General features: G+C 43.4%; 1 protein-coding gene across 1 annotated transcript in view; it reads right to left on the bottom strand.

The window, feature by feature from the left end:
* Positions 1–15,412, bottom strand: part of LOC124031998 (AMP deaminase 1-like) — a 38,676-nt gene that overhangs the window by 11,649 nt on the left and 11,615 nt on the right. The window contains exons 5-7 of the mRNA XM_046343916.1: positions 11,869–12,034; positions 10,283–10,505; positions 8,723–8,852 (exon numbers count right to left, since the gene is read on the bottom strand). Coding sequence (XP_046199872.1) covers positions 8,723–8,852; positions 10,283–10,505; positions 11,869–12,034 — 519 coding nt within the window. The remainder of the gene's footprint in view (positions 1–8,722; positions 8,853–10,282; positions 10,506–11,868; positions 12,035–15,412) is intronic.

The raw sequence follows: 15,412 nt of genomic DNA on the forward strand, positions 1-15,412 counted from the left end.
CTCAGTCCCAGCTTTGATGCGCCTGTACTGACCTCACCTTCTGGATGGTAGCGGTGTGAACAGGCAGTGGCTCGGGTGGTTGTTGTCCTTGGGGATCTTTTTGGACTTCCTGTGACATCGGGTGCTGTAGGTGTCATGGAGGGCAGGTAGTTTGTCCCCGGTGATGTGTTGTGCAGACAGCACCACCCTCTGGGGAGCCTTGCAGTTGAGGGCAGCACAGTTGCCGTATCAAGCTATGATACAGCCCAACAGGATGCTCTCGATTGTGCAACTGTAAAAGTTTGTCAGGGTTTTGGGTGACAAGCCACATTTCTTCAGCCTCCTGAGGTTGAAGAGGCGCTGTTGCGCCTTCTTCACCACACTGTCTGTGTAGGTGGACCCTTTCAGTTTGTCTGTGATGTGTACACCGAGGAACTTAACTTTCCACCTTCTCCACTACTATCGATGTAGATAGGGGGGTACTCCCTCTGCTGTTTCCTGAGGTTCACGATCATCTCCTTTGTTTTGTTGATGTTGAGTGAGAGGTTATTTTCCTGACACCACACTCCGAGTGCCCTCACCTCCTCCCTGTAGGCGGTCTCATCGGTGTTGGTAATCAAGCCTACCTACCACTGTAGTGTCGTCTGCAAACTTGATGATTGAGTTGGAGGCATGCATGGCCACGCAGTCGTGGATGAACAGGGAGTAGATCAGATCAGAAAAGTGGAGATGTTGTTTCCTACCTTCACCACCTGGGGGGGCGGCCCGTCAGGAAGTCTAGGACCCAGTTGCAAAGGGTGGGGTTCAGAGCCAGGGCCCCGAGCTTCATGATGAGCTTGGAAGGTACTATGGTGATGAATGCTGAGCAATAGTCAATGAACAGCATTCTTACATAGGATAGGGCAGTGTGAAGTGTGATGACGATTGCGTCGTCTGTGAACCTGTTGGGGCGGTACGCAAACTGAAGTGGGTCTAAGGTGGCCGGTAAGCAGCCTTGCGAGAGTTAACATGTTTAAATGTTTTACTCACGTCGGCCACAGAGAAGGAGAGGGGCGCAGTCCTTGTTAGCGGGCCGCGACGGTGGCACTGTGTTATCCTCAAAGCGGGCAAAGAAGGTGTTAAGTTTGTCTGGAAGCGTGACGTTGGTTTCCGTGAAGTGGCTGGTTTTCTTTTTGTAGTCCGGGAATTTCCTGTAGACCCTGCCACATACGCCTCGTGTCTGAGCCATTGAATTGCGACTCCACTTTGTCCTTGTGTACTGGCATTTCACTTGTTTGATTGACTTAAGGGAATAACTTCACTTTTTATATTCAGCTATATTCCCAGACCTCTTTCCATGGTTAAATGCAGTGGTTCACGCTTTCAGTTTTGTGCGAATGCTGCCATCCATCTATGGTTTCTGGTTAGGGTAGGTTTTAATAGTCACAGTGGGTACAACATCTCCAATGCACTTCCTTATAAACTAACTCACCCAGTCAGCATATAGAGTGAAGTTGTTCTCTGAGGCTGACCGGAACATTTCCCAGTCTGCGTGATCAAAACAATCTTGAAACATGGATTCTGATTGGTCAGACCAGCGTTCAATGGTTCTAGTCACTGGTACATCCTGTTTGAGTTTCTGCCTATAAGACAGTAGGAGCAAGACTGTGTCGTTGTCGGATTGGTCGGAGGGCTTTGTATGCATCGCGGAAGTTAGAGTAGCAGTGATCGAGTGTATTACCCCCACAAGTACTGCAATTAATATGCCGATAGAATATAGGTAGCCTTGTTCTCAAATTTGCTTTGTTTAAATCCCCAGCTACAATAAATGCAGCCTCGGATATATGGTTTCCAGTTACATAGAGTCCAGTGAAGTTCCTTGAGGGCCATCATGGTGTCTGCTTGAGGAGGAATGTATGCAGCTGTGACAATAACTGACGAGAATTCTCTTGGGAGGTAATATGGCCGGTATTTGATTATAAGGAATTCTAGGTCGGGTGAGCAGAAGGACTTGAGTTCCTGTATGTTGTTATGATCACACCATGAGTCGTTAATGATGAAGCATACACCACCGCCCTTCCTCTTCCCAGAGAGGTGTTCATCTCTTTTGGAGCGATGCATGGTGAAGCCCGGTGGCTGAACCGATTCCAACAACATATCCCGAGAGTGCCATGTTTCCGTGAAACAGAGAATGTTACAATCCCTGATGTCTCTCTAGAAGGCAATCCTTGCTAAAATTTTGTCTACCTTGTTGTCAAGGAACCAGACATTGGTGAGTAGTATACTCAGGAGCGGTGGGCGACATGCACATCTACGGAGCCTGACCAGGAGGCTGCTCCGTCTGCGGCGCCGTTGTTTTTGGTCGGCTTCTGGGATTAGATCCATTGTCCTGGGTGGTGGTCCAAACAGAGGATCCGCTTCGGGAAAGTCGTATTCCTGGTCGTAATGTTGGTAAGTTGACGTCGCTCTTATATTCAATAGTTCTTCCCGGCTGTATGTAATAAGACTTAAGATTTCCTGGGGTAACAATGTAAGAAATAATACATTAAAAACTAAATACTGCATAGTTTCCTAAGGACTCAAAGCGAGGCAATCATCTCTGTCTGCACCATCTTCATCCTTTCCAATCAATCAAAAAATCTATAATTCTGTCACGGATCCCTCCGGAACTGTGACATTACGCACACTTGGTCCCCATTCCCACTGATTGTATTTGTATAAATGCACCCTTTGTTTCACCATTGGGCTGTTGATTATTGTTCCAATGTCTGTTGGTCGTGTGAGTACCTGTGCTGGGGTGTTTTGGCTTTCGTGCCATGTGTATTGCACAGATGATTACGGGTCTTGTCCCATGTGGTATCATTGTGTGCTTGTGTATTTATTCGAGGTACTCCTCGCTCTTTTGTTTGGGTCTCAACCCTGTGTTTTGTATATGTGTTTGTTTGGTCTTTGTTCCCATGCATTTAAATGGCATGCTGTAATTTGGGTAAATAAAAACCCCTATTACGCATTCCTGCACCTGTCTCCCGATCCCTTATACCAACGTGACAAATTCAACCAATCAATCCATCTACCTACTTTTCAACTACATCCAGTCACTACCACTACTATAACTTATTTCACAACCATAAATACTTTAAAACAAGCTATAAGCACAGCACATTTTCTTCAAGAACTGTACTTTTCTAGTTGGTTCAGATTTGATCCGGGTCGGCCTTGATTTGGCCCAAACATTGAAGTCTTTTTGTTTCACAAGATTGGACAGCACAGTACAGCGCAGTACAGGACATTACAGTACTGTAAAGAAAAGCTAAGTATAGTACAATACAGTAGAGCACACTACAGTACAGTGAGGTAAAGAAAAGTATAGTGTACTGTATTGCACCTTCACTCTAATGTACTCGACTGAACTAAATTATACTGTGCTCTACTGAATTCAACTCTACTGTACTGTATTCTACTGAACTAAACTGTATGGTACTCTACTATATTAAACTCTACTGTACCATACTATACTCTACTCTACTTTTCTGTGCTCTACTGTACTAAACTGTGCCGTACTGTACTGTGATGTTCAAACTTGTGGAACATAGCCGTCTATGATTCGTTCAGATTTGGATATGTTTGGGGGTGGGGTTCATTAGAATAATACCCAACATACTTTGCAAGAGTTTGTTTTTACATTTACATTTTAGTCATTCTGTAGATGCCCTTACATCTACAGAATGTGCATTCAACTAACAACATATCACAGTCATAGCAAGAAAATAAAATATTTGTCTGTTGGTGGTCTGTTGATTTATTCTGTAGGTTGGACTACATTGAACATCTTCGCTGCCAGTTTTAAAGCTTTTGAAAAAGGTAACATAAGTGCATGTGAGCAATAATACATATTATGTTGCAATCTTCAGTTGGCTCCACTTTACTAAAGTAAGAGGCTTGAAAAATAATTATTGTGATATAATGCTTATTTCATTGAGAATGTATGTGCAGTTGAAATTCGGCTATAGAATCAATGACCTAAATGTATTTTTCTATATCTGTAAATTACTTTTTCAATGTCAGGAGAAAAGGTATTTCTGAAAACCGAAAAACTTGTCTCTTCATCTTTCATTCAAATCAAATCAAATGGTATTTGTCACATACATATGGTTAGCAGATGTTAATGCGAGTGTAGCGAAATGCTTGTGCTTCTAGTTCTGACCATGCAGTAATATCTAACAAGTAATCTAACCTAACAATTTCACAACTACCTTATACACACACAAGTGTAAAGGAATGAATAAGAATATGTACGTAAAAATATATGAATGAGTGATGGCCGAACGGCATAGGCAAGATGCAGTAGATGATATAGAACAGTATATACATATGAGATGAGTAATGTAGGGTATGTAAACATTATATAAAGTGGCATTGTTTAAAGTGGCTAGTGATGCATTTATTACATCAATTTTTCCATTATTAAAGTGGCTAGAGTTGAGTATGTTTGCAGCAGCCACTCGATGTTAGTGGTGGCTGTTTAACAGTCTGATGGCCTTGAGATAGAAGCTGTTATTCAGTCTCTCGGTCCCCGCTTTGATGCACCTGTACTGACCTCGCCTTCTGGATGATAGCGGGATGAACAGGCAGTGGCTCGGGTGGTTGTTGTCCTTGATGATCTTTTTGGCCTTCCTGTGACATCAGATGGTGTAGGTGTCCTGGATGGCACGTAGTTTTCCCCCAGTGATGCGTTGTGCAGACCTCACTACCCTCTGGAGAGCCTTACGGTTGTGGGCGGAGCAGTTGCCGTACAGCCCGACAAGATGCTCTCGATTGTGCATCTGTAAAAGTTTGAGTGGTTTTGGGCGCTGCTGCACCTTCTTCACCCGCTGTCTGTGTGGGTGGACCATTTCAGTTTGTACGTGATGTGGACTCTGAGGGACTTAAAACGTTCCACCATCTCCACTACTGTCCCGTCGATGTGGATAGGGGGCTGCTCCCTCTGCTGTTTCCTGAAGTCCATGATCATCTCCTTTGTTTTGCTGACGCCACACTCCGAGGTCCCTCACCTCCTATCTGTTGTTGCTAATCAAGTCTACCACTGTAGTGTCGTCTGCAAACTTGATGATTGAGTTGGAGGCGTGCCACACAGTCATGGGTGAACAGGGAGTACAGGAGAGGGCTGAGAACGCACCCTTGAGGGGCCCTAGTGTTGAGGATCAGCGGGGTGGAGATGTTGTTACCTACTGTGGCGTACAGCAGGTCAGCCAACAGGGGAAGAATCGTCGAGGCCTGGTAATAGATGGAGTATACATCACGAGGCGATGGCTCCATCTGCTGGATGTGCCAGGTCTCGACGGGCTCTCCAGCCAGGACTAATTGGGGCTGATTGGGAGCTGGTGAGTAATCAAGGGTCGATTACTCACCAGCTGTGCAAGGCCCATAAAGCTGCCAGAAGGGCAGCACACAAGAGAGGAATTAGGGAAGAAAGGACTCCTGTGTTATTGTCAACGGTTGCAGAGGTAACAAGAGGGAGTTCAGTTTTGTGCCTGACAGGAAACATCCAGACCCAGAAGACCGCATCCCGTAGAGGGTCTCATAGGGGAGACATATTTTCTTCTTGATCTTTTATTTAAATAAACACCCTTGAAACTGAGCTAATCCTTCTCTGTCCGTGTCTGATATGGGTAAACATCTTGACCAAACCCCCTGGGAATAGCTACACTGTTTGTATTCGGTAATGTTTTCCGGTCACCTTGCGCTGATTAAAAGCAGTGGTTCGCGCTTTCAGTTTTGCGCAAATGCTGTCATCAATCCACGGTTTCTGGTTGGGGAATGTTTTAATAGACGCTGTGGGTATAACGTCACCGATGCACTTGTTAATAGACTCGCTCACAGAATCAGCGTATTCATCAATGTTGTTGTTCGACGCTATGCAGAACATATCCCAGTCCACGTGAGCGACGCAATCTTGAAGCATGGAATCCGATTGGTCGAACCAGCGTTGAACAGACCTGAGCACGGGTGCTTCCTGTTTTAGTTTCTGTCTATAGGCTGGGAGCAACAAAATTAAGTCGTGGTCAGCTTTTCCGAAAGGAGGGCAGGGGAGGGCCTTATATGCATCGCGGAAGTTAGAATAACAGTGATCCAGAGCTTTGCCAGCCCGGGTCGCGCAATCGATATGCTGATAAAATTTAGGGAGCCTTGTATTCAGATTAGCCTTGTTAAAATCCCCAGCTACAATAAATGCATCCTCAGGATATGTGGTTTCCAGTTTACATAGAATGCACCTGTGGTCAACTTCTGGAAAATAAGTAAATTTGCTTACTGGCTAGTTATTATGAGTTCTCTTTATGGTGTACTGACCATGCTGGAACAACGAGACGCATCACCCTTGCAAAATAATATTGCCGTTTTAAAACTGCAGTAAAAGTGCAGTAACTGCAGTCAACTGTGGTATTTTGGATGCAGTACTTGCAGAATAACAGCAGTGTACTGTACTGCAGTTGAACTGCAGTTATACTGCATTCTAACTGCAGTTATATGGTGTTGTACTGCAGTTATACTGCACTCTGACAGCATTTTTTTAAAGGCAGCTGATTCTGTGTGGTCTGCCAACATCAAAGTGCATGCCCATGAGTTTCAGATGGTATTTTTGTGTCTCAAATGGTATATGCACGGAGCAACCTGTAGACTTTTGTCCTGGGTCATTATCTTTGTTTCAGGGCGTCGGTATGCTATGCTCATACCAGTCAGAGCACTAGCTCTGGTCCAGGGAGTTATGCTAACCACTATTTCTTGTGCAGCTAGCTAGTACACGCTAGCTAAGCTACCTTAGAAGCAAGGTACTAGCTTCTAATTATAAATGTAATACCAGCACCCATACTGTTGATGGCGGTAACACACTATCCAATTTGGCGCCATTCAACATTCTGTATAATCTCATATGTCTCACAGCATCTGTGGCGTGAAAAGGTATCTGCTGGAGCCAGAGCCTAAAGTGAACAACAGGGGGAGCGGGGCACACATTTGCTATTAGGGCGCAGAAGCAAAAGTCCAACCCTGGTTGTAGGAAGTTAACTTCTCTAGGGTAGGGGGCAGCATTTGGAATTTTGGATGAAAAGCATGCCCAAATTAAACTGCTGTCTACTCAGGCCCAGAAGATAGGATATGCATATAATTAGTAGATTTGGATAGAAAACACTCCAAAACTGTTAAAATAATGTCTGTGAGTATAACAGAACTGATTTGGCAGGCGAAAACCTGAGAAAAATCCATTCAGGAAGTGTTCTATTCAATGCCATTACAGTATCCATTGACTTAGTACTCAAATTGTAGTTCCTATGCATTCCACTAGATGTCAACATGCTTTAGAAATTGTTTCAGGCTTGTATTCTGAAAAATTAGGGATTAAGAGCAGTCTGAATGAGTGGACCCTGCAGTGTCACAGAGCTTTTTCATGTGCGTGATCGAGAGAGTGCCTTTCTTGTTTACTTTTTTATATTGACCACGTTATTGTCCGGTTGCAATATTATCGATTATTTAGGCTAAAAACAACCAGAGGATTGAATATAAACATCGCTTGACATTTTTCTATGAACTTTACAGATACAATTTGGATTTTGTCTGCCTGTTGTGACTGCGTTTGAGCCTGTGGATTACTGAAGAAAACACGCGAACAAAACAGAGGTTTTCGGATATAAAGAGAGACTTTATCGAACAAAATGAACATTTATTGAATAAATGAATGTCTTCTGAGTGCAAACATATGAAGATCATCAAAGGTAAGTGATTAATTGTATCTCTATTTCTGACTTGTGTAACTCGTCTACTTGGCTGGTTACTGTTTGTAATGATTTGTCTGCTGGGCTCAAATAATTGTACGGTATGCTTTCGCCGTAAAGCATTTTTGAAATCTGACACCGTGGTTGGATTCACAAGAAGTTAATCTTTAAACCTATGTAAAATAGTTGTATCTTTTCTGAATTTTTATAATGAGTATTTCTGTATTTGAATTTGGCGCTCTGCAATCTCACTGGATGTTGGCCAGGTGGGACACTAGCGTCCCACATACCCTAGAGAGGTTAAGCAAGTCTATTCTAGTAATAAAGTATTATTTTATCTAAAGCTATTCACAAATATAAGGTATTTGTTGAAAGGAGAGACTTTATTTTGTCATTTTGTCATAGCCATCATTTTTATAAATGAAATGAAACTAGTGTAACAGGGTGAAGATTGCCCATTACAAGCAGTTAGTTTTAGTGTTGCTATCATATTAAATGTGCTCTGTGATTGACTGTCTAGGGCCCTGTTTTTGTGCAGAAATGGAGGCACTGTGCTTTTACCAGTATTTCCAGTATTATCCCCTAGTTGCTGTAGGTAGAAAATCCGAGGAAATATTCTGTAATTGACACAAGCTGTCTCCAATCAATCAATGTCTGGTTGTGTGTGTGTGTTTGGCGGGGGGAATCGCCTGAGCCATGAAAGGCAAATCTTAATCGCACAAAATCTATTTGGAAGGGAATCCTATTTGTAGATCAGTGATCATACAACTCACTTTGCTCAAGCTGATCCTAAGTGTCAATTAGGGGCAGTTAAGGGGGAGAGTCAATGAAACCAACCATGGAAGTATACTGTAAGAAATTTGAGGGGTAACCCTGACCGGGACTCGACCAGGGTCCAGCGACTGTCAAGCCAACATCTTAAGAGGTCTTAAAAGGCTAATAACAGGTTAATAAGATAGGCTAATGTTAATATGTTTTGTAAAGCGGTAGCCATCTACCTTCCTGCAGTTGTAGAAGTCCCTGTGGGGGTTCAGCTTCAGCTCCTTCATCTCCTCCATCTCGTTCAGCATCTCATGCACATTGAACTTGGACGTGAGGAACTTCAGACGACGGTGAGTGTACGTCTTACTGCCACCCAGGAGAGACAAAAAGGACAATCAAACATGTCATGTGGAACTTAGAAAGTTGTAAGACATTTCGTGGTGTAATATGTAGTCCATATGTTGTATTATTTGTTCCAGACCAGCACTAAGGCTGTGTTTACACAGGCAGCCTAATTCTGATCTTTTACCCAATTATTGGCAAAAGAGCTGACCTGTTTAGTCATAAGACCAATTAGTGGGGAAATAAAATATAAATTTGTCTGCCTGTGTAAACGCAGCCTAACTCACTTGATTCAAATAATTATAGTGCTAAATTTAGATCAGAATTAGTTGAATCGGGTGTGTTAGAGCAGGGTTGGATCAAAAGCCAGTACATACTGTAAATACCAGTGGCGAAAAAAGTACTCTATTCTCATACTTGAGTAAAAGTAAAGATAGCTTAATAGAAAATGACCCAAGTAAAAGTATTTACGGATAGCCAAGCTCACACTCCAACACTCAGACATATTTTTAAAACAAAGCATTTGTGTTTAGTGAGTCCGCCATATCAGAGGCAGTAGGGATGACCAGGGATGTTCTCTTGATAAGTGTGCAAATTTGACCATTTTCTGTCCTGCTAAGCATTCAAAATGTAACGAGTACTTTTGGGTGTCAGGGAAAATGTATGGAGTAAAAAGTACATAATGTTCTTTAGGAATGTAGTGAAGTAAAAGTAAAAGTAGTAAAAAATATGATAGTAAAGAAAAGTACAGTATTTTTACTTAAGTACTTTACACCATTGGTAAATACATACTGCTGTGACTTGGCTGCGTTGGAGTTGATCTCCCGTCGTGAAGTAGCTACAGAATTGTTAACGGGATATGTGATGCTCCATACCCATTACAGCTTGGCTAATGGAAAGCCTTGCAAGGAATTTTTCAAATAACCTGTTCTTGGCAATACTTTCTTTTGTTCTTGATTCGGTAAAAAATGTATCTTATAAATGTCAGTGTCCAGTTGGTTCTCTAAAATCAGAGAATTTTCAGAAAGATGTTAAATCCACGGTTTGCACCGAGTGGGGATTTCCCTCGCAATTTTAGCTGCCAGAGATCTTGGATTTCCCAACATCTTTGCAGGAACTAGTTGTTTCTATGCGTGGCCACAGCCACGCGTAGAAGTAGGTGAGTGCGCGTCACACAGTGTGACCAAAATAAAGATCTACACACATCCAAGAGGCAATTCTCACTCAATCCAAAATGTGGATTTAATATATTTCTGAATATTCTCTGTTTTTTGGAGAACCACCTGCAACTGGACACAGACATTTATAAAATACACTTTTTACTGAATCAAGAACGAAGAAAGTATGGCCAATTAAAATTCATTTTGAGGCTTTCCATTAGCCAAGCTGTAACGGGTATAGGGTATCACATACTCCGTTAACAATTCTGTAGCTAGTCATGCAGTAAGACTCACGTTGGGCCCTGTGCAATCAGAGCGATGAGGAAGTTCATGTCGTCGATGAAGGTGATGTAGTCAGGGGCAGGCATGTTCTCGATGGGTTTGTGTTGGTCGGCCGCTGCCGCGTCTTTGTATGTATAAATGACACCGTCCTTCATACGGGCTACCCAGCTCAGGTTCTCAGGCAAGCACTTGGTGTTGAAGGGGTCTTCGCCCATCTTGGGTGGTGATGTGAAGACTGGCAAACAAAATGTTACCTGTTAGACACTTTCTTGGCAGTAATCAGTGGCGGATTTAGGTATAGGCGACATGGGCAGCCGCCAAGGGAGGCATGTTACCGAGGGCAGCACAGGGTGCCAACATAATATTTGGGGGAATGGTGACATTTGCGCAATCGGTTTTATATTGCTCATTTGCACGTCACGTCAATGATATTATGTCACCGTGTGGGACTGTGGGTCAATTTTATTTTATTTGATTTATTTCACCTTTATTTAACCAGGTAGGCAAGTTGAGAATAAGTTCTCATTTACAATTGCGACCTGGCCAAGATAAAGCAAAGCAGTTCGACACATACAACGACACAGAGTTACACATGGAGTAAAACAAACATACAGTCAATAATACAGTATAAACAAGTCTATATATGATGTGAGCAAATGAGGTGAGATAAGGGAGGTAAAGGCAAATAAAGGCCATGGTGGCAAAGTAAATACAATATAGCAAGTAAAACACTGGAATGGTAGATTTGCAGTGGAAAAATGTGCAAAGTAGAAATAAAAATAATGGGGTGCAAAGGAGCAAAATAAATAAATAAAGTAGGGAAAGAGGTAGTTGTTTGGGCTAAATTATAGGTGCGCTTTGTACAGGGGCAGTAATCTGTGAGCTGCTCTGACAGTTGGTGCTTAAAGCTAGTGAGGGAGATAAGTGTTTCCAGTTTTTCAATTAACCTTGGTCGGAGTAGGCGCCATGATTCTAGTTTGAGCTAGGCAGGCTACTGCCTAGGAAGGTCTCCCATTCAGAAGTACGAGATGGGGAGGGGGTGGGGGTAGGTTGACCTCAGGTCTCCCCACTGGAAGCCCAAGGTAGGGGGAGCGAAGAAATCTATCGAAGAAATCTATCAAAAAAAACTATCACCTCTAACTTTGTACAGTACTAATGCAATTAGTAAAAATCAGTTACACTTCGAAATGCTACCAAATAAACCACAAGTCATTCATAATATTGTGAATATACAGTTTAACTTTGTTGCATTTTTTCTGGTTTGTGCAAAATCGTTAAGAATAATATAAAATCTGTCTGCACACCACCAAGGTGAATTGGTTTAGTCTTGACTCTTGGTTGACAGTGTTGGGTGATGGGTAATGTATTGACGCTCGACTGACAAATCAACACAAATTTGTTTCTATTTGTCTTTGTTACTTCTTTTTTTATATTAATGATTCTTATTTTTCTATATATTTTTATATTTATATTGGGGGGGTTCGGCCAGGGAGCCATACAAGCTAGAACAACCACTGGCAGTAATAGTCTGTCACGAGAAACTACTGCATGCGTATCCCTCTCTATTACGTTCAAACTTGTCAGCCTAGTCTGCATACCTGGTTGCACTGTGTGTTCAGGCTTAAAGGGCTCTCCCTCAATTTCCCTCAGGTACTGGGATGAGGTGAGGGGGAAGCGCTGGTAGGCCAGCCTCATGTACTTCTCTCTGATGGTTAGAGCACGGTACATGCCCTTACAGGACAGCTCAAAGTCGTCCATGGTCACCTAAGAGTAGAGAGGGGAATGATGTAATAAGGGCCCTGTTCCAATGCATCGCTCCAACCCTCCGTTCCTTGAAGTAATCGCTGATCAAACAAAAATGTATAATTGTCAGCAAGTTATCGGTCGTTCACAATAGACCAATGATTATGTAATATTCATAAGTGGATTATGTAGTAGTGCTTAAATTGGGAAAGTGAGCAACAAGCAGTTTGATAAGCAAGCCCCACCTCCTCCTAATGATTACTCTCTGTAAATGTCAGAGCCACATTACTGAAATTTAAACCCAGACGACCTTTGCCGGGTTCTTACTTTCAGTCTAGAGGGATCTATTTATGTGAGGAGATTTCCCTACACGAGGTCAATGACCCAGACCCAGAGACACATACCAGCCATAAAGGTCAAGTTCACACCCAGGGCCACGGGCAGCCATGCTACTCCTCCAACATCCAGCTAGCTCAGTTTAACCCGTCAAAAAAGACACTGCTCCACAACATGTAAACAGGGTCAACAAGACTTAATTCTGCTGCTATTTGAGGAGAGAGGGAGGTGGAGACATACAGTACCAGTCAAAAGTTTGGACACACCTACTCAATCCAGGGGTTTTCTTTATTTTTACTATTATCTACATTGTAGAATAATAATGAAGACATCAAAGCTTAGGGATGGAACAGCTGTTGAGCATCTGAGCTTATGGTTGTTTGTGGGGGAAAGGGGTTGAGTGTGTGTGCTTGTGTGTGTGTCCCACATCTGTTGCTAGGGGGTAATGATGTTAGGGACAATATAGGATGAATCACCATAATTGTTTGCAAAAATAATAATTGCTTGCTAAATATGTACATTATTACGCATATTATTTAGTTAATTATGGAAATGTAAATATTTACGTTTTTTTTAAATAGCTATATATAATGCAAATCGAAGTGAGAACGATGGAAAAGCTTTGGCGGTTGATCTGCTTCTGTTCTGTGGGTGGCACTGTTTGCTCTGGGATATGGGGGGGACAGGGGTGGTCTGCCAGTCACTGGGATGACAACCCAAATTGGAATGGGGAGGAGTTTTAGAGAGTGGAAGAGTTGGGAACAATTGGAGGTTTACAGGATTACAGACACCTGTGTCTTTTGACACTACATAAACGAGTCATCCCACAGTGTTTGTGATTATACCCTGATGAAGACAGCTTGGCTGTCGAAACGCTGGTAATTACATTTTTGCATCTGAGCTCCTAGAGTGTGCGGCTCTCTTTTATTTTCAAGTTTTCTACACCGCTAGCCAGCACCATCGCCTAAATAGATGTGCGTTTCTTTTTCTTCTAGATTATTGTGTACATAATATAGAGCTGAAGGATTTTCAATGCACCGGCAGAACAGAGAAGTTATGTCTGGTAAGACAAGGGGTGGTGGTGTGTGTCTTTTGTCAATAACAGCTGGTGCGTGATGTCTAATATGAAAGTAGTCTTGAGGTATTGCTCGCCTGAGGTAGAGTACCTTATGATAAGCTGTAGACCACACTATCTACCAAGAGAGTTCTCATCTATATTATTCGTAGCTGTCTATTTACCACCACAGACCAATGCTGGAACTAAGAGCACACTCAACCAACTCTATAAGGCCATTAGCAAACAAGAAAATGCTCACCCAGAAGCGCCGCTCCTCGTGCCTGGGGACTTTAATACAGGCAAACTTAAATCAGCTTTACCAAATATTTACCAGCATGTCACATGTGCAAACAGAGGGAAGACAACTAGACCACCTTTACTTCACACACAGAGATGCATGCAAAACTCTCCCCCCGCCCTCCATTTGGCAAATCCGACCATAATGCTATCCTCCTGATTCCTGCTTACAAGCAAAAACTAAAGCAGGAAGTACCAGTGACAATACTGAAGTGGTCAGATGGCGAGGATGCTAAGCTACAGGACTGTTTTGCTAGCACAGACTGGAATATGTTCCAGGATTCATCCAATGGCATTGAGGAGTATACCACCTCAGTAATCGGCTTCATCAAGAAGTGCATCGAAGACATCTTCCCCACAGTGACCGTACGTATATACCCCAACCAGAAGCCATGGATAACAGGCAACAAGCTAAAGGCTAGAGCTACCGCTTTCAAGGAGCAGGACACTAATCCAGACGCCTATAAGAAATCCCGCTATGCCCTCAGACGAACCATCAAACAAGCAAAGCGTCAAAACAGGATTAAGATTGAATCCTACTACACCAGCTCTGACGCTTGTTGGATGTGGCAGGGCCTGAAAACTATTTGTAAGTCACTCTGGATAAGAGCGTCTGCTAAATGACTTAAATGTAAATGTACAAAGGGAAACCCAGACGCGAGCTTCCCAGTGACATGAGCCTACCAGATGAGATAAATGTCTTTCATGCTTGCTTCGAGGCAAGCAATACTGAAGCATGCACGAGAGCACCAGCTGTTCTGGATGACTGTGTGATAACGCTCTTGGTAGCCGATGTGAGCAAGATCTTTAAACAGGCCAACATACACAAAGCCGCGGGGCCTGATGCATTACCAGGACGTGTACTCAAAGCATGCGCGGACCAACTGGCAAGTGTCTTCACTGACATTTTCAACCTCTCCCTGACTGAGTCTGTAATACCTACATGTTTCAAGCAGACCACCATAGTCCCTGTGCCCAACGAAGCGAAGGTAACCTGCCTAAATGATTACCGCACCGTAGCACTCACGTCGGTAGCTATGAAGTGCTTTGAAAGGCTGGTCATGGCTCACATCAACAGCATCCTCCCGGATAGCCTAGACCCACTCCAATTTGCATACCGCCCCAACAGATCCACAGATGACACAATCTCAATTGCACTCCACACTGCCCTTTCCCACCTGGACAAAAGGAACACCTATGTGAGAATACACTTAATTTACTACAGCTCAGCTCAACACCATAGTGCCCACAAAGATCATCACTAAGCTAAGGACCCTGGACTAAACACCTCCCTCTCTAACTGGATCTTGGATTTCCTGACAGGCCGCCCCCAGGTGGTAAGAGTAGACAACAACACGTCTGCCACGCTGATCCTCAACACAGGGTCCCCTCAGGGGTGCGTACTTAGTCCCCTCCGGTACTCCCTGTTCACCCACGACTGCATGGCCAAACACGACTCCATCACCATCATTAAGTTTGCTGACGACACAATAGTGGTAGGCCTCACCGACAACGATGAGACAGCTTATAGGGAGGAGGTCAGAGCTCTGGCAGTGTGGTATCAGGACAACAACCTCTCCCTCAATGAGGGAGGCAAAGGAGCTGATCGTGGACTACAGGAAAAGGCGGGCCGAACAGGCCCCCATTAACATCAACAGGGCTGTAGTGGAGCGGGTCGCGAGTTTAAAGTTCCTTGGTGTCCACATCAC

The sequence above is a fragment of the Oncorhynchus gorbuscha genome, linkage group LG03 (assembly GCF_021184085.1).
Source record: "Oncorhynchus gorbuscha isolate QuinsamMale2020 ecotype Even-year linkage group LG03, OgorEven_v1.0, whole genome shotgun sequence".
NCBI lineage: Eukaryota > Metazoa > Chordata > Actinopteri > Salmoniformes > Salmonidae > Oncorhynchus > Oncorhynchus gorbuscha.